The sequence below is a fragment of the Podarcis liolepis genome (genome assembly GCF_965112155.1).
Source record: "Podarcis liolepis genome assembly, chromosome: 1".
In the NCBI taxonomy this organism is placed as follows: Eukaryota; Metazoa; Chordata; class Lepidosauria; order Squamata; family Lacertidae; genus Podarcis; species Podarcis liolepis.
Window position 1 is genome coordinate 79,333,068 of NC_139554.1, and position 24,064 is coordinate 79,357,131.

The 24,064-nt window shown below is 44.1% G+C and overlaps 1 protein-coding gene across 1 annotated transcript; it reads left to right on the forward strand.

Moving 5' to 3' along the window:
- The first annotated feature begins 2,319 nt into the window (after positions 1-2,319).
- On the forward strand, positions 2,320-23,694 carry LOC310711058 (uncharacterized protein). The gene is made up of 4 exons (XM_083512520.1): positions 2,320-2,876; positions 5,023-5,187; positions 20,851-21,060; positions 23,089-23,694. The coding sequence occupies exons 1-4, from the start codon at positions 2,619-2,621 to the stop codon at positions 23,320-23,322; spliced, it is 867 nt and encodes a 288-aa protein (XP_083368646.1). The 5' UTR covers positions 2,320-2,618; the 3' UTR covers positions 23,323-23,694.
- The last annotated feature ends 370 nt before the right edge of the window (positions 23,695-24,064 follow it).

A 24,064-nucleotide genomic window follows, 5' to 3' on the forward strand; every position in this document is an offset into this window, starting at 1 on the left:
CAGAAGCTAGAGGCGAGCACACACTCCACTCCCTTGCATTAAAAAGTCACAAAGTAGGTTAAAGGTTTGTTTTTGGTTTACTTAAACAGAAGACAGGAAGCGCCTGTTTGTTATGCTTTGTGTCTTGCTGCCTCAGAAAATGTTATTATCTTTTTACTTGGCGCTCCACAGTTTTTCTTACAAATATTAATTACTACACAGCATATATTCATTTCTGGCAGATTTCCTGCCCTTGGTAGCTTATGACAAGCAGAATGGCAACAGGTGAAGTTCTTCTCATCACAGTATCTGCAGATGCTGGTCAGAACCTCCCCTATTGATTTTCTGCCTGTCATAAAGCTGCTAAATGACATGAAAATGTTGCAGCTCCGTATATGATGGAAGAGCAGCAGATGCAAAAGAAGACAGTGCTCTTCAACTTTTAATAGTTGTATAGAAGGTAGAATTTCATCAGGTGTATTTTTTCCTGCTGAAATTCCCTCTTCCTCACAAGTATTAAAGGTGCAGGAGCACTGCCCTCTTCTACATCTGGCCAGCATATGGAGATACAGTGGTACCTCAGGTTAAGAGCTTAATTCGTTCCGGAGGTCCGGAAGCGTATGTAACCTGAAGCGTCTGTAACCCGAGGTACCACTGTATCATCATGTACAATCCTATGTATATTCAGAAGTCCAACTATGTCCAATGGGGGTTACTCCCCAGTAAGTGTGAACAGGACAGCAGCATTAACACCCCAGGCCCAACCCAGACTCAGGTAACATCCACTGACTAGCATAGAGCTGCAAAAGTACTTACGTAGGTGTTTTTTTTTTAAAAAAAAACCTAGCACACCACTTGCAATGAATCCCCACCTTTATTTACATGAAGATCACTTAGGTTCTCTTTATTCCTGTTCTCCGTTTACCAAGGAACCTGGGGGTTTTGCTCAAGGATGAAGACAGACCTAGGTAACAGTTGTTTTTTCTACTTCCAGAGACGGCAAATCAGCCTGCCTATGTTTCTAGTTCCCAACAGGTCTTGGTGCAACCTGAAACCTGCATAGCACCCAACAAGACTCACTTGCATCCCTCCTACTTCCTCTCACACTCTGTCTTGACTCTTACCAGACACAGATGACTTTACCACCAGTCAATTTGCCTTTTCCCCACCCGCCCCCACATCACTTTCATTACCATCTAGCCTAAGATCCGAAGAACTCAAAAACTAGCACACTCTTTTGTGATATTTTGATGGGCTTGTTTTAACAAATGTGGCACTGCCCTAATATGGATTTTGGAATCTTAACTATTTTGCCCACTAGAAAGAGATGGTTACCAACAAAGACTGGAGGAACAAGTAGTGATTTGCACACGTTAGTTATCGAAGACATGTTCTGAGAAGCTCTCCTCGGAGGTGTCTCTGTCTGCGGTGTGAGTGGGAAGCAGAGAAAGGGCCGTCTGCTCTGCGGTGGCTACCAAACAATAGAATGCCTTCCTTCAGAAGCTACCTCAGTACAGTCACCAACATTACTATACAGTGGTACCTCAGGTTAAGAACTTAATTCATTCTGGAGGTGCGTTCTTAACCTGAAACTGTTCTTAACCTGAGGTACCACTTTAGCTAATGGGGCCTCCCACTGCTGCCGCGCCACCAGAGCACAATTTCTGTTCTCATCCTGAAGCAAAGTTCTTAACCCGAGGTACTATTTCTGGGTTAGCGGAGTCTGTAATCTGAAGCATCTGTAACCTGAGGTACCACTGTATTTCTGGTGAAGTATTTCCCCAAGCGCGCGCGCTCTCTCTCTCTCTCTCTCTCTCTATATATATATATATATAAAACAAACATGCTGAAAGGGTAAGTGAATTGGTAGAACTGGAAGGGACTCCGACGGTCATCTAGTCCAACCCCCTTCAATGTACAAAATCTCAACTTGTGGTCCTCCATCCAATTTGAAACCATATATTGAACTCTGCTTAGCTTTACAAAAGTGATAGCAGTTATTTTTATTGCTGCCGAATTGCTATATTTTAGCATTACCTGTATTTATATATTTGCTGTTGTTTTCTTAAACTGTCCTAGCAGCTCTGCTGGAGGGTGGTTATACGTTTTTCAAATAAATAACATATATGAGTGAACAGTTGTATAATTCACAATTTAAAAAAATAGATGGGTTGCAACTTCGATAAATTAGAAATGTATCAGAACACCAGTGCATTATCTAATGCTTGTATGCGTATATGGTTCTTAAGCTACAACAGCCATACTGTATTAATAACTTTTTTTAAGTAATGCTGATATATTTTAAAGTATACGCTTGCAAAAAGGAGAGAGCGCGCATACTTCGGGGGCGGGGAGCGGGAGCATCCCTTCTCAAGTCAAGAGCGGGGCATGCCGCGTTACACAGAGGGCAAGCAGTTCACACATCCGCCTGCCCAAGTCCCCCAAATTTGGAGGTTCCTGCCTAAGTTTCGATTCCTTGAGTTTGCCCACTATTCCATGCTGGGAATCAGAGAGCGCATCCACGCCTCCCCGGGATAAAAGCCTGGCAGCTCCGCCTCCTCCCTCCGCCTGCCTTTCACTCCCCGGATCGCTGCCCCGCGAAGCAGTTCTTCTTGAGAGACCCGGTTGCAGGCGAGAAGATGGCAAGCGGCGCCCACTTCCCTTTGCCCGGCCAGGCCAGCGGCGGGCTGCCGCGCTACGAGGAGCTGAAGGACGAGCACGACATGGCCATCCTCGACCCCGCGGGCGCGTCGCCTGGCTCCACCGTGATCCACATGCACAGCCAAAGCCAAGTCTGCGTGGCGCCTCCCCGCGACCATATCTTGTGGTCGATCTGCACCATGATGTACTGCAACTTCTGCTGCCTCGGGTTCATGGCCCTGGTCTTCTCGGTTAAGGTGAGAAGGGCAGGATGGACGAGAGCTCCGCCGTCCATGGGACGCTCCCACCCCTTCCTGCTCCACGCTCCATTTGCCCCCTCGTGGGTGGGGGACGGGGAGGGGGCGTAAAGTGATCAGGACTTTTTTAAAAAAACGTTTTGGCTGCTCAGAAGTCCCTCCAGCCATCCTAGGAGCCCTCTCCTATCCGTGTTTACTCGGAAATGAGCCCCGCTGACATCGATTGAACTTTTAAAAGTATCTGTAGGGTTGTTGCTTCGCTTGCTAGAGGGAGGAGGGGAGGCATTAATCATGGCCTCTCATTGGCAAGAGGCAGGGGAATGACGGCATTGTTTCTTCTTTCCCAAATTTTCAGAGCCGAGTTTTGGATTTAGATTTAGATTTACCCATGGGGTAAAGTATAGCTTTAAACCGGGCCCACTTATGCCTTTGAACCAAAACTCAGCCCTGGCTACAAAGTCTGGCGGATCAAGCTAGGCTGTGACGCGTCCATGTGTCAGCCCTGTGTTGATGTATAAAGCTGGGGCGGGGGTCTTATTTCCTGCAAGGGAAGGGGCATGGGAGGGGAGGGAAACCTTTCCCCCAGTTGGCTCACTTCCAACACTGAAATTGCCTGGGAGGAAAGGTTTTTAAACAAGGGAGCACAGTGAGGAAAAACAGCATTTTGCCCACCCCCCTGCATCATCTTGTGTGTGTGCATGTGCAACAAGTGGGGGGCGGGGAACACCCATCCATCTGGCTTTATGTATATAAAAATGGGCAACCTTAAGGGACTGATCAGGCAGCTGCAGCCTAGCAGTACCAAAGCATTGCTCCAGTTTACATTCCACACTCAGTGTCTGTGCCCTTGCCTTCCACTGGTGGTAGGGAGCCTCAGTCGGTAGAGCATGAGACTCTTAATCTCAGAGCAAAAGTTAAATTATTGGACTAGATGACCTTCGGGTCAATTCTATGATCCTATGAAATGTGGAGGGAAGTTGCTAGGGCAGGGCAAAAGCTAGCTGGTCTCTAGGAAACTTGGAATTCAGTTCTTAAATTTGCTGGTCACCTGCTCTTATTGTTCCGGCAGCCTCTTTCTCCACAGCTTAGCACTGAAAAACAAATATCTAAGACTATCTAAGCCCCTGAGGTAGGTGTTTTCTACACTTCAATAGTAGAAAACTTGTGCATGTAGCTTAACACAGAAGAGTCAATGACCAAAAACCAAGTCCGTTTATCATCTGCAACATGGATTTTTCTTTTAGACTGCTTTGTGCGATTGCAACATCTGTGGGATTTCCCCCCATCATCTTAACTTTAATATGCAAAAATAATGATCTGCAAGGGCAACAACAGACCAACAAGCCACATGACATCAGAGACATGACTAACAACTGGCATAGTGACATCCTTTCTGGTGTGTAAAGATCGGGTTCTTCTCATAATTTGGCTGCTGCTGATCAGATAGTAAGATCATACAAACCCAGTGCTGCAACAATACTGATGTATGAGGACTGCTGAAGAGACAAGCCCTGTAATAAGATTTCAATTCTGAGCGTACCACAAATATACCTTCATTCCAAATAAAATATCCTATTTTAAGAACTTAAAAATAAATTAACTTAAACTACTGGATCAGGCCAATGCCCCATCAAGTCCAGCATCCTGTTCTCACAGTGGCTGACCAGACGCCTTTGCAAAACCTGTAAACTAGACATGAATACAACAGCATTCTGCCCACCTGCAATTCCCAGCAAAAGGTATTCTGAGGCATAATCCCCTTGACAGGGGAGGCAGATCTGCGGCTTCTCTATCGTTTTTGTCCCATCTCTTAAAGCTATCCAAGTTGGTGGCCATCACTGCCTCCTGTGGGAGTAAGTTCTATTAATGCGCTTTAAACAAGGAGTGTGTGTGTCTTTAAGATAATGGGGAGGAGCCAAAGAGTGCTATAAATGACCAAAAAAGAGGCACCCCGGTTATTATTACTATTTGGCAGAGGAAGGTCAGTTCTGAAGTTGTGCAGGCCCTGCCTTAAGGTTGCAGCCCAATACACACTTGCTTCTGAGTAAACCTGCATTGGACTTCCCTGTACAGCTCTCTTCTTAAAATAGATTGGTATCAAAATAGAAGCATCGCTGACTTTTGTTTCTTTCTTCTTTCTGAACAGGCAAGAGATCGCAAAGTGGTTGGTGACCACAGTGGAGCTCGCAGCTATGGTTCTACTGCCCAGTGCCTCAACATTACAGCTGTGACCCTGTGCATTGTGCCCATTGTCATTGTCATCATCCTGCTAGCAACAGGGGTTTTAACTCCCCAATTTCATAATGGTTATTAGGAAGCCTATGGAGAACCATGTCACAGACGGGTTTCCCTTGTAAAACCACTCACTGCCTTTTCCCTTGCTGCCAAGGTTCCCACTCAAGTCACTTTGTTTGTGGGTAATGGTGATGTTTTGCTTTCCAATGACACGGGTGTGTAGCTGCTCAAAGAGCAGCCCTTATATTGAGAATATGGTACTTCCAGTGATGTCTCTCTAGTGCTTGCCAAGACAGAGCTGGATAAGCATCAATTTCAAGAGTTGCCATGCTGTGAATTGTGCATTAGAGGGATTCCCCCCCCCAAAAAAAATCCACATGGCTCTCGTGCCTCTTCCGCTCTCAAGTTATTTTCCTAGCATCCAGTTTTCTCTCTTGCTGGTACACATGGGGACCAAGTGACATGAAGATTCATCTCCTGTTCCTGATGCAAGGAAGACAAATTATCCAGTATTTACACCCCCACACACACCCCACTTCTTTGTAATGAGAGATGCTTGTAGTTTGTTTTTTGCAACAAATCACTGTAATACATTTGCTTAAAAATATTTTAAAAAACAAGCTTGTGAAGTGTTTGTTTTTGTACATGTTTATTAACAAAGAAGCTATGCACATCCTAAACAGAGGGGCTACAAAATGAGTTCCTGTTGTAAGGATAATAGTTTCCTAGGATGCGTTTACACTCCAAAGCCATCCAAATTATGTTCTTTTGCCATGGTGACTATGGCTGTGCTGGTGTTACAGGGAAACAATTAAATGGTGCCTGTCACATCAGTGCAAGCAGAATTACAAGTCTTGCGGCAGTTATCTGTGCTATTTCCACCCCCAAACACAAAGGCTGCATTCATCCTCTCCGTGCTTGGCTACCTGCTTCTAATTACCACCAAAAACAAACTTTAGCTATCACAGAGAGGCAGGGCTAGTCCTCTTCCCAGCCATGTGGCAATAGATGCCCATTTGTACAATTTAAAAAAATCGAAGTATTCTTCATTTGGAAAAAGCACCTCCTTGTAGGTGAGTGGGAGACTGGACTGAGTAAAGATGTACAGTGGTGCCTCGCAAGACGAAATTAATTCGTTCCGCGAGTTTTTTCGTCTAGCGAATTTTTTGTCTTGCGAAGCACGGTGTCGGGAAAGTTTTGGAAAAGCTTCAAAAATCGCCAAAAACCTCAAAAAAGGCTACCACACCGCGTTCTATGAGTTGCTCCTTGAAGTCAAGTCGCAACTGTATTAACGGTGTTAAGAAAAAGGAAACAAACTTGCAAAAAACGCAAGACGTTTTCGTCTTGCGAAGCAAGCCCATAGGGAAATTCGTCTTGCGAAGCAGCTCAAAAACTGCAAAACCCTTTCATCTAGCGAGTTTTTCGTCTTGCGAGGCATTCGTCTTGCGGGGCACCACTGTAAGGAGATTCAGTGATGAGTTGTGGTAGGTTTCATGATACTATATGAAACCAATTACTGAGGAGGGTGTCTCACTGGAGGTCTTCCAGATAGAGGCTGGACAGACAGGTTGGGGAGGGGATCTAGCTCTGCATTTCCTGCATCAGGCAAGGAACTTGATCTGGCAGTGCATGGGATTTTGGCACCTGAGGCAAACCACAAAATAAGGTGTCCCACCCACCTGCACTCCAGCCAGGGAAGAAAGAGTAAGCGAAGTTCTACATTGGGAAGGGTGGGGGAATCCAACCTTACTGATGTGGAAATCAAAGTGGTGAAGGGCCCCTACTCTGAATTGTGCTGGGCAGATGCAAACCCCAGAGGGCAACCCCCACCATTTCCTCCCTAGGGGTGCAAGGTGACCAGCAGTGCCTCTTTTGCTTAGAGGCTGAATTGCAGCAGGAGGGGTGGAGTGGCCACCAAAAATGCAGCAGATCTGGCCTCCAAGGAGTGTGCACCAGCAGTGAGCAATACATTCCTTAGATGCTGGATCTGTGGATCCTGCCACCTGAGGTGGTTGCCTCACCTTGTCTCATGGGTGGGCTGGCCCTGTTAAGAGGCATTTAAAATTATGTATGATGTGGATGGATACCTCCCCCACCCCCTGCTTTGCTCATAACACCAGAACCTAGCTCACCGGGTGAACCTAAATGGTGGGAGATTTAGGACAAACAAAAGGAAATACAGTTTTGCATAATGTGTGTTAATTTAATGAATTTGCTGCTACAGATGATGTCCAAGAAGTGGAGACTGGACATATAGCCTTATCCTCTGTCAGTTTGTCTTAAGATCTTTTAAAGTTGGTAGCCATCACTAGATCCCATGGGACACAATTGCACTTGTGACCAAAACTGACTTTCAAGCACATATGAAGCACATTTCCCCTCAAAGAATTCTGGGCACTGTTAGTTAAAGGTTGATGGGATTTGTAAATTACAGTGCCCAAAATTATTGTGGGGAATGTGCTTCAAAGGTGCTCTTAAAATGGGAGAAAATGTATTAAGGGGTGGCTTCAATTACTCCACATAGGCAGGGTAAAAGCATATTCTCATGATGTATGGAAGAAAGAGGTAGGGTGTCAAATATATGGATTAGGGCAGATGCTTTTTAAATTGTTCATAAATGATCTGATGTTATGGCAGGTTAAGCAGTGAAGTGGCCCAATTCGCCCATGGCAGTTAGGGTCATAAACTGAAGCAGACTGTGAAGAGTGTCAAAATCTCTCTCCAAGCAGGGTTAAGGGGGCTAAAAAAAATGACACACGGTTCAATGTAAGTACGTGTAAATGATGCAATCCTTATTTGCAAATATTTACAGAACATTTTGGCTCTTGAGGAGATGCAGGGCAAAGTAATGACCTTGTACTTTGTGAATGAACAAATGTAGAATGAGGGGTGCTTTCCCCCATCAACAAACATGTATATTATAAACTGTCTCATGAACCTCAGATGAAGGAAAGTATAGAAATTTAATAAATAATAAGAATATAAACAGCACCAACTTTTCAATTGGTACCTCGGGTTACAGACACTTCAGGTTACAGACTCCACTAACCCAGAAATAGTACCTCAGGTTAAGAACTTTGCTTCAGAATGAGAACAGAAATCGCGCCGCGGCAGCGGGAGGCCCCATTAGCTGAAGTGGTATCACAGGTTAAGAACGGTTTCAGGTTAAGAATGGACCTCCAGAACAAATTAAGTTCTTAACCCAAGGTACCACTGTAAATGAAACCATATTACACACAAAGCAAACAAAATGCTTTATGCTAAATAGCACAAGGAAGAAATAGAGCCATGTGGGAACCATGGAAACAACCACAATGTTGGATAGGAGTCTCCCATTCACACCCCAAAACCACTTTCTGAACTACCCTCTGCACTGAGGGCTGGAACCATAGCAAAAAACCGCACTCCTCAGTAGTTCAGAAGGTTATCAGGGTTGATAGTGCAGAAAAGTGGCAATAAGTTCAACAGAATCAATATGGCTGCATTTCCCCTGGTTCAGTTCCCAGTGTGCATTGTCACCAAGGTAACCCAAGCGGTAATGCTCATGATTGAGAAAAAGTCTGGCAATGAGACATAACTACATGTTGAAGAACCTTGACTAAGAATGGAATGTGGAGACTTTGCTAGATTCAACATGGTGGGATTCTGAGAGAGCTTCTTTAAGAGAAGTATTACTATTGCTGCCTAAGTAGCTGGAATAATGCCCCCAGCACCCACTCAACCAAGCCAAATTTATTGTGGGTTTCCCAGGGGCATTTGGTTGGCCACTGTGGTGAACAAGATCCTGGTCTAGATTGGACCAGTGATCTATCTAGCAGATCTCTCACATTGTTAACTACAGATTGTGATAATTGTGGCAGCTCTGTGGTGTGTTGTCACTCTCAAAAATATGCAGCACAGCTTATCCTGGGTCCTGATGTGTGATGCTGGTAGTAAAGCAGCAAACTTTGCTAAATAGGGGTTGGGAGGAGATATTTTGACACCCTTTAAACTGGTTCGTACATGCTGCTCATCACCTGAAGACTGCAGCATGAAGCAGTCAGTTGGGTCTGTGAATAAGTCATTGCAGATCAGAGGGAAAAAAATACACAACACCTCAGGCACAAGGCCTTTCAGTGGAACCCATTCACACATTCATCTGTGAGTCATCAAGAACTGCTGTGTAACCAAGTGATAAACAATCAAATTATATCCATACATATGTAAGCTGGATCATAACGAGCAATCAGTTATATTCTCCTGGCTACATGGCAATAGCTTTAGTTATCAAATCACTGTTTGCAACTGAGCCATTGATAGGAGATATTTTCATTTCCCCCTTTTTCCAAAACAGTCCTTATTCCAGAACAAAATAACTTCACAGACTGAAAGGTGAGGGAGAATAATCGCTTCCTTTCCATGTCTGTCAATTTCAATGGAAAATACTCAGTACTCACTAGCACAAATTACCGTATTTTTTGCACCATAACACTCACTTTTTTCCTCCTAGGAAGTAAGGGGAAATGTCTGTGCGTGTTATGGAGCGAATGCCTGCGGGTGGCGGGGGGCGGATCTGCTGCAGTCGTGAGCAGAGGATCCATGGTTCCCCTTCCTTCCCTCCTCCATGGTTACAAAGCATGGATCCACATGGATCCTCAGGATTTTTGCATTGGGCTACTCCAAACTCACTGTCAAACTCACTGTCAGATCACATGTCTGTGGCCACAGCATGAACCACAAAAATCATATATCCACTATTTCATTTAGAATTTCCCCCCCTTGTTTTCTTCCTCTAAAAACTATGTGCGTGTTATGGTCTGGTGCGTGTTATAGAGCGAAAAATACGGTATGTTAACTTTTGATATGGCAAACTCAGTATCAGAGGGTGAGGGCGTCTACAAAGAAAAGCCTTTTGCTAGCCTGACCTGAAGGACAGAAGAGAATATAGAGAAGCACAGCCAAAAGTAGCCCACCAGCTATGAATGGGTAGGGTGCCCATTTTGATGCTTTTTTAGGATGGCAAAAATAAGACTTGGGTGCTGAACACCTGGCACGCCACAATATGTTACCTTGTTTGCTTGGTGCACCATAACTTATGCAGGCATGGGTTAAACTTATTTGTAGTAACAACTGAATAGCTGAATAACTGAGGGAGAGGGAGAGGCTGGGCGAACAGCCAATTTTTTCAGAGAAAAGCTGGAATTAATTACAGGTAAATCCTTATCTGTATAGTCATGGCTGGTTCCTTTGCTTTTGAGCTTTGGGAGTTGCAGGAGTCATCAGACGGCCAAATCTTTGATCAACAAGTTTTCTGTCCGATTTTCTCTGCTCTGTTTAAAATATGGCAACCCTAGCTATCTATAAGATTTGGGTATTTTCCACCTATGCCCTCATCTGGTTGGGTGAAGTGATGGCCATAGTGATGATGCTGCATGGTGTATGAAGAATGTATGAATGCTTGCTTGGACTTCAAACCATAATACTAGTAACTTCAGTAACTAGTAACTAATAATTTATTTTAAAAGTTATCCAATTAAAAGGTATCTGGAAAGCTAGTCAGGCTTTCCTTTTAGAAATGTGTTCCAAAGTGGAGTCTTGTATATTCTGTTATATTTTACTCCAGGAAGACCCATTTATCCTAAATAGAACCCAATAAGACCAACATGTATATAGAAAATATTTTTTTAGAATGTGATCCCATTGAGATCCCAAGATTAAATTTTGCAGGAAGCTCTTAGAAATATGAAATATTCAATACATTTTTGGGGGAAATTTAAATCATATTAATTTTTAATCACTTAAAAAAAATTAAATTATGCATATTAACTTTAAAGTAAATCCATCATGTGCCATATCATATTAAAGCTCATGAAGTTCTGAAGAGATTGGTATTTTTAATTTTGAAATATCTCAATTCTGGGCTGAGCTTTTAAGGTTTTTGTGTAGTCTGGCAAGGCCAAAATTGTCAATTAAAAAAAGAAATCAAACCTTCATAACTAAAAAAAAATGAGATTAAAAAAAATCAGATTCAGACTTGCTTCTGATCATTCAACAAGTGTACAAATTTTTAAGAAAATTGAACCACTTGATATGGAATGACCTACTTGGTACCCCTGGAATCTCACACTGCTTGAGAATTGGGTAGTGTGTAACAATATATTGCCTAGCCAAAAAGTTGACATCCCAAGAAAAGACACGGGATTGTTAGGATTATATATGGCTTGTTCCTGGTTGGAGACGAGAGGAGTTCTCATTCATGATTGACCAACTGCCCCCCCCCCCTCTTCTAAGAATCCTGATGCCCTAGCCTTTTCTCTATTGATCTCCATTTGCTTTGTGAGCAGGGTTTCATCTGTTGCTGCCATTTAAATGCAGGGCAGTGGGGAACATGAACACACACACACACACACACACACACACACACACACACACTGCAATAATACAGAAGGACCCTTTGTAGACAGCTCAGGTGCACTTTGGCTCCCCAATCTTCAATTGCTATGGATTCACAGTTGGTGCAGAACAGCCTCCCTGTCACGGTGTTCCTAGGAAATGTCTCTACCCATTTCATACCTAGTCTCTACTTGAGTCCATAGAAAGGAGAACTCGAAGCAGAAGAAAAGGACCTGGAACGGACCCAAGTTCACTAGTCCTTTTCCTTTCTGCTGTGAGGTTTCTGGTGAAATGAGAGGATGCCAGTATCTTTACACCTGTAAACACACTGGAAACCTTGGACCAGGTGAGGAGAAGCCGAAAACACGCTGGAAGACTGTGTTGGGGCTTCCCGTATCTACTATTGTGGGCTGCAATATTGCCAACCTCCTTTTCTGCTCCAGGCCTTGGAGCGTGTCACAAAGGCTTAGGCATTGTCCCTGTGCATATTCAGAATGGATTGCATGAAAAGAATTCTCAGCACCATAATCCACTGCAGTTGGATTTCTGAAAAATCCAGCATGGATTTCTGAAAAACTTCAGCATGGATTTCTGAAAAATAAGTCATGTCAGACTAACCTGATCTCGTTTTTTGACAGAATTACAAGCCTGGTAGATGAAGGGAACGCAGTGGATGTAGCCTACCTTGATTTCAGCAAGGCATTTGAGAAGGTGCCCCATGATATTCTTGTAAAGAAGCTGGTAAAATGCGGTCTTGACTATGCTACCACTCAGTGGATTTGTAACTGGCTGACTGACCGAACCCAAAGGGTGCTCATCAATGGTTCCTCTTCATCCTGGAGAAGAGTGACTAGTGGGGTGCCACAGGGTTCTGTCTTGGGCCCGGTCTTATTCAACATCTTTATCAACGACTTGGATGATGGACTCAAGGGCATCCTGATCAAATTTGCAGATGACACCAACTGGGAGGGGTGGCTAACACCCCAGAGGACAGGATCATACTTCAAAACGATCTTGACAGATTAGAGAACTGGGCCAAAACAAACAAGATGAATTTTAACAGGGAGAAATGTAAAGTATTGCACTTGGGCAAAAAAAATGAGAGGCACAAATACAAGATGGGGGACACCTGGCTTGAGAGCAGTACATGTGAAAAGGATCTAGGAGTCTTGGTTGACCACAAACTTGACATGAGCCAACAGTGTGACGCGGCAGCTAAAAAAGCCAATGCAATTCTGGGCTGCATCAATAGGAGTATAGCATCTAGATCAAGGGAAGTAATAGTGCCACTGTATTCTGCTCTGGTCAGACTTCACCTGGAGTACTGTGTCCAGTTCTGGGCACCACAATTCAAGAAGGACACTGACAAACTGGAACGTGTCCAGAGGAGGGCAACCAAAATGGTCAAAGGCCTGGAAATGATGCCTTATGAGGAACGGCTAAGGGAGCTGGGCATGTTTAGCCTGGAGAAGAGGAGGTTAAGGGGTGATATGATAGCCATGTTCAAATATATAAAAGGATGTCACATAGAGGAGGGAGAAAGGTTGTTTTCTGCTGCTCCAGAGAAGCGGACACGGAGCAATGGATCCAGACTACAAGAAAGAAGATTCCACCTAAACATTAGGAAGAACTTCCTGACAGTAAGAGCTGTTTGACAGTGGAATTTGCTGCCAAGGAGTGTGGTGGAGTCTCCTTCTTTGGAGGTCTTTAACCATATGTCAGGAGTGCTCTGATGGTGTTTCCTGCTTGGCAGGGGGTTGGACTCGATGGCCCTTGTGGTCTCTTCCAACTCTATGATTCTATGATTCTATGGGCAAAGCATACCCTGTGACTGCCTCTGCAGATAAACTGGCAATTCTTGGAAACTATTGATTCTTATTTACTGAGCAACACTGCAATTCACCACGTTAGCCTTGGTTCCAACTGGTCCTCCGTCCCCTCCCTAATAAGGGAAGGAAGAAAGCAGGTCAACACATGTTCAAATTCATGTTTATATTTGCAGAAATATTTTCTTTTGGCTACCTGGTACTTGAAGCTTGGAATTCTGGCAAACTGTCCAACTTAACTATCATCATGGGGATCCATAGGATTTTTTTTCCAGAAGAGAGCAAAGTAATCTTTCAAACAAATGTAACTAATGCCTGACCAGGGGAGAGGCGTGGGAACACCCAGCCTCTGAAAAACTTGTACTCCATCCAGCTATAGCCCTCCTTTGTTTTTTAGTAGGTAGACCTGGCATCCAGACAACACCTCCCATTCACTGCTGAGACCCTCCGTTTCCCCCAAGTCCCCTTCACCTCCAGCAACTCTTAATTGCTGCTACACTCAATCTCGTAATCACCCCCACATTTCCTAGGGGAAACCCCCAACACACCAGAAAACCAACACTGAATTACATGCAGAGTTGTCTTACACTACTCTAACTTATTCCTCCAACCCCCAACAAAATGGGTATAACAATATTGGGTTTCTCTGCAGGGCCGGCATATCCCACGCTCAGTCACAGCTCTGCCTCCTCCAATATGGATACCATGATGGCTTTTTATCTGCATTAGCAGAGGAATTTCTAAAATGTTTACAAATTCAGGGGTTTAAGACCAGAGTTACAAAGAAATTGAATTGCTGCTTTGGCTGCTACCTGTCGCTTCTGAGTTGATACACTATTCTCTAATCACAGCTGCACTAAAATTCTGGATACCTGAATTGATTTTATGAGGTGTGGCAATCACATCTTCACCAGGAAAGATCAACCTAAAAGGCTTTAAAATGAACTAAAAGTTTCCTTCTTCTTCTTCTAGGTGTTTCACTTTAGCCTTCTTTTCACTAATTCAGCTGGGAGGACCCTCCCGCCCAAGGCCTAATTAAACCTGGCAGGAGTCCAGAGGGCCATTTCCCCCCCACACACACCTGACATAGAGACCAGGAAGTTAGCCGAGTGATTCAGGCTGAGCTGTTTCACCGCCCATGTTCTATTCAATGGGCTGTTCAGTAAAGTTTGGATGCATTATGCAAGAGTTGTGAGGAATTCATTACCACCTGCTGAGCGCTTTCTGCTTCTCTTGACCCTCAAGTCCAGCACCGAACAGGATGCTGACTGTGAGGCCACAGTTTCACCAACTAAGGAGCCAGACCAGATCAGGGGCTCACTCAACCTGTGGTTGGCAGGCAGAAACCCACTGAATTAGATAAAACAGCACCAGGGCCCCTCAAACTGCAGACAGGAACCTCATGAGCAACTTCTCCTGGGCATGAGACTATAAAAAGCCTTGCTGATCAGCCCAGTGGCCCATCTAGTCTAGCATCCTGTTCTCACAGTGCCTACCAGATGCACGCAGGTCCTGCTTCCCATAGGCAGAAGCACTCTTCCCACCTGAAGCTCCCAGCAATTGGCATCCAGGGGCATGCCACCTCCAACAGTGGTGGCAGAGCATAACCAATGTGGCTAGTAGCCATTGATAGCCTTATCCTTTACAAAGCTGTCTCTAATCCTCTTTTACAGCTATCCAAGTTGATGGCCATCACTAGCTCCTGTAGGAGTGACTTCCATAGTTTAACCATGCACTGCGTGAAGTTCTCTTCTCTCTGCTGACTCTTCCAACATCCTATTTCATTGGTTGTCCCCCAGTTTTAGCATGAGAGAGGGAACACACCAGGCAACAGGCTGCAAAGCACAGGGAAAGTGCCTTGCCAGGGGACTGTCCCGCTAAGAGTTCTCCCAAAGGGGGAGTATCTTCAGAGCCACTTGGAGAGCCCACCCCACTTTTAAGGTCAGGGCTCTGCTCATCTCTTAAGTTTGTTTATTCACACTCCTGCCACCTAGCCTGCCCCAGAGTTTTCAAATCTTCCTCTCTTACTGTTTTCTCTCTCCTTGGTAACTGCTTGCTGCTGAAGGAGCATATTTTGAATGAGTCTTCCAATAAGCTTTGTCTAAACAGAAGTGGAATTTATCAACAAAGAGATGCCCACTTTAAAACAAGAAGTTTTATAAAGGGGTCTGTTAATATATAATTCTGTATGCACTGAGTGTTAAAACAAAGCTATTGAGTTTATGTTGAATTGAATGTTGTTTTGTTAAAGAAGATTGGTTTGGATTTCTAAAGGCTTGCTTGCTTGTCCTTCCTTCCTTTCTTTCTTTCTTTCTTTCTTTCTTTCTTTCTTTCTTTCTAAAAAAGAAATAACTGTGTGTGTGTGAAGGCCAGTCTGGGACTTGGCAGACCCTCAACTGGCAATGAAAGCTTGTTTTCCTCTAGAGTGGAATCTCTGGAGAGTTGAGAACTCATACCTTCGAAGTGCCTCATTGAGGTGAATACATGGCTGACACAGGATTAATCAAGATAGGTTTCTCTCTTTTTGAAGCTCAAATTGAAATGCTGTGATGATACGCTTAGGCTAAAATGTTTCATGTAGCTTCTTTGGCCCATTAAGGTCTGCATTAAAAATGTCATACAGACTACTTTTGCTATCTCAGCCTCTATTGTAACATTGAGAACTTCGTGTGATTTGTCAGGAAAAGGTTCTCTGTGTTCCAAAATTATTTCCTACATATTAGAAATATTGGTTGCTCCTCTGTGGAAAGTGGAAGTAGGGTCAGGGAGGTGTCTTTGGCAGTGGGAGAAGAAATAGGTATGCTCGATCAGGGTCTGGGGTTCTAAGGGAGCCTGGAATACTTTGCTGGTTTTTATGCAGAGGTTGGATGGACATCTGTCATGTATGATTTAGTTGAGATTTCTGCATTGCATGGGGTTGAACTAGATGGCCCTCAGGACTAGATTACCCGCAATAAAACAGAACACCATCTGAGCAGTGCAAAAGAACATGACAATTAATCCAGACTCTCTAAAGCAGTCCACTTCCACACTTTCTTATGGGATACAAGCCCACATGAACCATGTTTGACATTCCTTTCCTGCTTGATACCATAAAACTGGTATAAATGATATATTAGAAACCTTGTTGATCTCAGCTTTTAAGATCTATCAAACTGCAATTATTGGTCCCCCATTTATATACCTTTTAGGTATTTATCATGAAACCAAAGTACCAAACAAGGACAGGAAGTTTTGAAGAAGCTACCACAGCTGCTGCCAGTGCAGAGCTGAATTTAACAGATGAACAAAGGACGCCACTGTCCAGCCCCTTGAAACTGAAAAAAGCATACCACAGAGTGTTGTCATAAGTTCAGATGGAAAAGGTCAGTCTATCTGCTTTCTCACAAATGAAATCTCTGGGTTTCTCTTCTTTCCCCATAGCTCACAAAACAAGAACAGCTTTGATGGCAGAAATTCTGTCAGTTTCACAGACTGCAGCTCATTTATTATAGTAGCCAAAGTTCAACCTAAATAGCTCTGCTTCTGGCCTGGGCTTCTGAAAGATTATGTTTCATTAGTTTCTACTTAGTCTCCTAGAATAAGGGTGCAATCCTGTACTCAGGATCTGCTGGTTGAGGAGCTGTGTTGGAAGCTCCACCAGCAGTGAAAGCAAATGGGATGGGGTGGGATGGGGGTAGAGCACGCTCATTCTAACACATTACCCCTCCACATATTTGTTAACTGACTACATCCTGCTAAGATTCAGAGCCAATCTGAAAGCAGCATCTATTATGTTTTTCAGATCATCTGTAATCACAAACACACACATTATTTAGTGTAGGACTCAACATGTCATATATCAGAATTATTCCAGGAATAGAAAAACTACAAAAACCAAGGGTGTTCTTCTGCCAATGCAACGGTTTGACATCACCCCCCAGAGGAGTCTCTCAAGACAAACGGTTGCCAACAACAACAACATTAATCTTCCCGCTATTATAATCTCAGGAAACAGCCACTGCCCTTTCCTTTGCTCCGATTGTCCTTTTCCTGCAGACTAGTACTGGGCTGACCACAGCTGCTGTAGGAGATGTAGCACTGCACTGGAGACAGGGTGTTTACCGTATTTTTCGCTCCATAAGACACACCTGACCATAAGACACACCTAGTTTTTAGAGGGGGAATGCAAGAAAAAAATCTTTAAAGGGAGCACTGAGCAGAGCCTGTATGCATCCCATACGAGCCACGTGGAGCATGTGTGCAGCACTTGCAGGCTTTTCCCCGAGGAAGGAAAAGGGCATCCTGTCACTGACGGGTTGCCCTTCTCCCTCCTCGGGGAAAAGCCCCCAAGAGCCACACACACGCTCCGCTTGGCTCTTTAAAGGGAGCGTGGCTCTTGCGAGCTTTTAAAGGAGATGGGGGAAGGGACAGAGCCGCGCGCTCTGACCCTTCCCCCATCTCCCGCAAAAGCCAGCAAGAGCCACGTGCTCTTTAAAGGGAGCGCGGCTCTTGCTGGAGGTGGGAGAAGGGACAGAGCATGGCTAAGCCAGAAGCTAGAACAGCAAGAGGGAGCGCTGCACAGCAATCCCTCTCGCTGTTCTGGCTTCTGGGATAGCTGAGTAGCCTGCATTCGCTCCATAAGACGCACACACAATTTCCCCTTACTTTTTAGGAGGGAAACAGTGCGTCTTATAGAGTGAAAAATATGGTAACCCTTTTCTCCCATGCAATTTCCCCAAACTTTTTTTTATATCTGCAGTGGGGGTTGGGGAGAAACATAGGCACAATATGTGTATCTGCTGTTCTTGTGGGGTGGTGGTGCAAAAAGACAGTAAGACTCTTCCCCCCCCCCCTTTACTGTTGTGCAGAAGAGGGAATTTCAGTTTGTAATGTCAGTTGAAACTCTCTCTTTTATACAACTATTAAAGGTACAAGCACCGTTTCTTTTGCACTGGGCTACCCTAATTTCTTCCACTGCAAAGCTAAAAGCACTTTCTTCAGGGAGATTCAGATTGGTCTTCTCTAAACATGGTGCTTTGAGGAAAATCAGTCCCACACACCTCAATAATTAAGATCACATCCTCACATCAGTTGAGAGATATGATCATGAATCTACCATGTCTTATGTGGCTTGGTCATCAGGAGAATTCTTCACTGTAGTCCTGCCCTGGTGTTTTGCTTTGTAGCCTTTCAGCTGCTGCTGGAAAACGTTCTGCTTTATAAACATTTCTCAGTTTTTATGATTATCTAAGGACGTAAAGAACTGAACTCTGAGCCAAGTAAATGTTCTTTATTGAATCAGGCTAAAAAATATTTTCATGTGTACTCAGATTGTAGAAAAGAGCAAGCCTATGCAGGCTTGGATAGCTAGTTTCTAGATGTTTATTTTCTAATGCAGAGTTCTCAGCACTGGGAGTAAAGTAACCTCTATAAAAAATGAGCCTGCTTAAGCCCAGGACAAAGAAGCAGGAAAAAGGAAATATGCTTAATTGTGACAAATGTCAAAAGAGGTTCCAAATTAGATCTGAAATCTGAGTACTCCATGGACATGTTACAACAAGAATAAATTATCAGTATAACTATCTGATGTTCAGAAGACATCTGAAGGCATCCCTGTTTAGGGAAGTTTTTAACGTTTTATGTTTTATTGTGCTTTTAATTCTGTTGGGAGCTACCCAGAGTGGCTGGGGTATAAATAAATTATTATTATTATTATTATTAGCAAAAGTTTGTCAACCGCCAAGTGGATATAGATAAATCAATAGGGCAAGAGAAAGGGACTTTTAACTAGATAAAAGTCTATTTTCTAGAGGAACATAAATGTGTAACACTATGTGTGCCAAAGTATACAAATACAACATTCAGTTAACTTTTACTCAGAGGAGATTTGTGGAAATTAATGGACCTAAGTTAGTCATGGCCATTAATTTCAAAGGGTCTACTAGGAGTAAAAGTTAGCTGAATGCAACTCTTTACTAAAGTACGTTTCTGAGCACAATTCAAAGTGTTGGTGCTGACCTTTAAAGCCCTAAACGGCCTCGGTCCAGTATACCTGACGGAGCGTCTCCACCCCCATCATTCTGCCCGGACGCTGAGGTCCAGCGCCGATGGCCTTCTGGCGGTTCCCTCATTGCGAGAAGCAAAGCTACAGGGAACCAGGCAGAGGGCCTTCTCGGTAGTGGCGCCCGCCCTGTGGAACGCCCTTCCAGCAGATGTCAAAGCGATAAACAACTACCTGACATTCAGAAGACATCTTAAGGCAGCCCTGTTCAGGGAAGTTTTTAACGTGTGACTTTACTGTATTTTTGGTTTTATGGAAGCCGCCCAGAGTGGCTGGGGAGGCCCAGCCAGATGGGCGGGGTATAAATAATAAATTATTATTATTATTATTATTATATTACTAAATGAACTGTTCCCCAGTCCCCTTTTGGTACTGAACAAAAAATTTGTTGACAAGATTATTTTAGTGGGGTTTTTTAAAGAAGCTGGACTAGCTGCCTTTCTCGTGTACTTGGTCATTTGTCAGACCATGGGCATACTCAGGATTTGAGGGGGGCAGGCTTTATGGTGGGGAGGGCAGAACCAAGTTATGTGTGAGGCAATTGACCTGTTAGTTAAGTATTTTTATTTATTTACTTGATTTAGCCCCCCCCCCCTACGCCCATGTGTCAGACCCTTCAGCTCCTCTTTTTGAAAGTAAAAGCAGGGTACAAGCAGTGAAATGAAACAATGCAGTGAAAGACCTGTCTCCAGGGTCGGATTTAGGTTTGATGAAGTCCTAAGCTAGTGAAGGTAATGGGGCCCTTTATATGTCCAGCTGTCCTTTGTCAACAACAAATTGTCGCTGTTTTCTGTGCTGAATATATGCTATATGGTAATTTTAGGGAGCAGGCTAGCAGGCGGGGCCTATTACTTACATCATAGGAGCCTACACAACACAAAACACTGTTGCTGTACATGTAGGTTTTATTGTATTTGGTTTTTATCTTATATTTTGGAAATGTACACCCAGTTTTCCCCCCTTTAAATTTTTTGGGGGACCCCAAGAGAGTGGGGCCCTAAGCTATAGCTTGTTTAGCTTATATGTAAATCTGGAACTGCCTGTCTCTATAGGAATATTGTTCCCCCTTTACTTTCTGACGGTAGTTCCCAAACTCCCCCCTCCTTTTTTTTTAACACTACGCTAAAAGCTTGCTGGCGAATTACCAGTGTGTGAGATACACGGCGGTTCCTTTTCTTTAGGCTGCTGCTAGAAAGCGGGCGGGATAAGAACCCGAGCCTCCCCAGGCCGCGTGGCCCCAGGACCGCCGCTGAGCTTCCCCTGCGGCTCTGGAAACAAACCCGCCTTCCCTCCCGCGCCCTCCAGGGATATACTCTATATCCATTGTCCTGTTCGCCCTGCTCCGCCCCCGTTTTCGAGGAGCAGGACAGAGACCCCAGCTTCGTGCGCCAGAGACCGTTCCTGACAAATCAGAGGCCGAAGAGACCCTCCCTTACCATCACGGGCGGCGGGATCCTCTTCCTCCTCCTCTTCCTCAGCAGCCTCCCGCCAGCACTAGCAGCTCTCGGCCACCATGGAGCTAGAAAGTGCCATGGACGTCAACCTGAGGCCCTACAGTGTCGAGATGATCGGCGGTGACACCATCACGATCTGCCCTTACCCCTTCGTCGTCGAGCAGCCCAAGGACTACGTGCTGTGGTCGCTGTACAACTTCTCCTTCATGAACGCCTGCTGCCTGGGCTTCGCGGCCCTCGTCTACTCCATTAAGGTGAAGGCGCCAAGAAAAGGCGGGAAAGCTCCGCCAGTAAATCCTCCGGCCGTGTTCCCATCTCACTTTAGTGTCCGCCGACGGCCCCCCACCACCTCAAAATGGCTGGGGAATATTTTTGTCTGCCCCAGAATATATTGTACACCCCTGTTCTTGCTTCGTGTCCTGCCCTTTCTAGGACAACCCCTCGCTTTCCTCCACCCTTGACTCAGATCCTAGCGTTGCCCTTTCCAAGCAGCCTCTGTACTTTTCTCAGCAACTCTGGGAAAGTAGAAATCCAACACCTGTGGCTCCCTGGCTCCCTTTGTGGTGCGAAAAGCATCACCTGTTGGATTTCTGCGAGTGACACAGGTATAAAACCCTATGTGAAATGTGTTAAATTCTCAAAGTTCATCCCTGTCCGCTTTCCAAGGAATTCCCCCCCCCCCAAGACATTCAAAGCTGTGGAGTCATTGTGGAAAGTTCCCCATCTCCTGTAATTCCATATCCACCACAGAAGACATACATTTCATATTTTTAAAATCATTTTTCTACTAAAAAATGAGGTGTGGAGGACATATTTAGAGGCACATGGCCTGTTTTGCTTGAAAGTATTAGGATTCAGCAGCATAAATTACTCAATGACACTGAAGCAGTAGGCAAGGCTATTTAATTTTCATATTCTCTAGCTTTGAGATGGATGAGTTTCAGAATACAACTCATTCGTGTGTGTATGGGGAGAGAGAGCGCTAATACATCAGTTATATTAATAGGATTTTTGGTACATTTGAGAAGAAAATGCCCTCCAATCCCTCTTACCGCCTTAGTTATTAAGATACAGTCTTGGGCACCGTTTGGGGATTGATAGTTAATGTCTGCAGGGGTCTCCAGCTGTGGCACCTGTGCCTTCACACTTCTGGTGCCTTCAACACCCCTGAGGCTCTTCCCACTTACTGCCTCCTTCATCATAAGGTGGTAGTGTGACAGTGAGGGTTACTGTTTTCTCCCATGAAAGTACCTTTGAAGGAGGAAATTGGAAGCTTGACACTCTCACTTCCTCTTTCAGCTGTACCATAAAGTATGTGTTTTTTCAAGGCTCAGAGTAATTTTACTAGATTCAACTTTTACACAGATCCCTTGGGAAAGTGAGGTGTGTGCATTGTTTGTGTGCATATCTGTGTTTTGTGAAAGTGGGAAGTGAGAACAGATGGTCTTGAAATGGTATAATTTGTTTCTAGGTTCCACTTCCAACAACGATCCCCTTGTTTCCTTTGACTAAACTGTAAAGATCACAGATCCAGTGGTCTCTGGATCTGAGACACATAATCTTATAGATCTCAACTTTTAATTTTTATTTTATTTTACAAGGAATCTCCTTAAAACCACCATCAAATCATCGGTCACCTCTGTGTCCATAGATATAGTCTGAGATTTGTTGGTGGTTTTGTCATCCTATGCAAAAATCATGAGGCTCCGTGTTTTAAATAAATGTTTTTTGAGGTAATAGGAAGCAACACACCTGTGATTGTTACTCTTCAGTCTGTCAGTGTAAGCTTTAATCATGGGGGTTGGGGTGTGTGTGGCTTGTATAAAATCATGCACATTCAAGAGGATCCATTTAAAATTTACTGGATCTGATTTTTGCTCATGGAAAAGTAAAGTGAATTTGAAGGTGGGCACATGTGCTTCTGTCTATCTTGGGAGAGAGGAAAACAGGAGTTGGTTCTTATTACAGTCTCAACATTCCAAATACTTCCTTGGGCCTAGAAGGGTTGGTGGGCTCTCATTAAAAGAATATGAATGAAGACAGATGATGCTGAGGCTAGAATAGGATGCAACCTTTTGGGAAGCAGGAACTTTCATTTTGCACAATCCTTTGGTCACTAATAGCACTGAACAGGAAACTGTAGATTTGATTATGATGACACAACAGTCATGGAAAGTCCATTTGAGCTTTAGGTGTTGTAAGCATGTGCAAATGTTTCCAATGTTAATTCTTGTTTGTTTGTTTGTTTGTTTGTTTGTTTGAAAAAATTCTCTCCCCTGCAGGCAAGGGATTGTAAAGTCGCTGGAAATGCTGAAGATGCAACTAGATATGGCAAGAGAGCCAAGATTCTGAATATTGTTGCAATAGTTCTGGGTGTCTTGTTGTTCCTTTTGCTCTGTGGCTTTATTGCCAGTGTTTTAATAGCTTTACAAGAAAGAGTCCAGAAGTTGTTTGATGAATACAAAACGAACATGGGGGATGTTTTTGGATCAGGGAGTGGATCTGGGGCATCCTAAACAAATCTTTAAGCACTGGCTATCCTTTCTTCTGCTTGTGAAAGTGCCTGCCCTGCTCGTTCATTTGCCAAGGCATGAGACCTTCTGCAAAGCAGTACTACTCGCATTTATGAAGATGTACTGCCACTTATTGCCTACCATCCAGTTTGAGATGTTTATTGGAAAAAATGCAATGCTTTTATGAGCGGTGATTTCTCTGTCCCAAGCTCTGGATTTGCAGCATTTCCAGTTCTGTTACTCATGGGAAGTGCCATATTCATTTGGTTTTTCAGTACTTTGGCAAGTCTCCAATTCAGTATGTGTATTAGAGCTTTCCTTTATTGAAATTTTACATTTGATGTGAATTCTAAGAAAATAAAACATATTTTGTTATTTCGTGTAAAGTTACTCTGTTAATCACCCAGTAGAGGGGCATCTTTTCCAACTGGCAGTTTGTTGAGCTCCACCAAGACCCAGCCAGCTCCTCTTCCAATGCTGACAACCTTGGCTGTCTCCTCCATTGAAAATGAGGCTTTCACACTACTTCCCACGGCCTGTGGAATTGGACGGAGCTCTGGCAGGAAGAAAGAGAATGCCAAACAGTGAAGCAACAACCGTGTAGTGTGATTGGCTTTGCTACTCATTTGGTTTTTCCGCTTGTTCACTTGTCCAGGTAAGAGGGTACTGCTCGTTTGGCCCAGCTCAGATAACTTGTTTCTTGTGGAAATCCAGCCCAGGACTAGAGAAGGATGAGAGAGGAAAA

Bases quoted from the DNA above. Each gene is read 5' to 3' on its own strand.
- LOC310711058 (XM_083512520.1), top strand. From the start codon at position 2,619: ATGGCAAGCGGCGCCCACTTCCCTTTGCCCGGCCAGGCCAGCGGCGGG. The intron at 2,877-5,022 runs GTGAGAAGGGCA...CTTTCTGAACAG, and splicing joins CCCTGGTCTTCTCGGTTAAG to GCAAGAGATCGCAAAGTGGT. The intron at 5,188-20,850 runs TAGGAAGCCTAT...CGCCAGCACTAG, and splicing joins CCCAATTTCATAATGGTTAT to CAGCTCTCGGCCACCATGGA.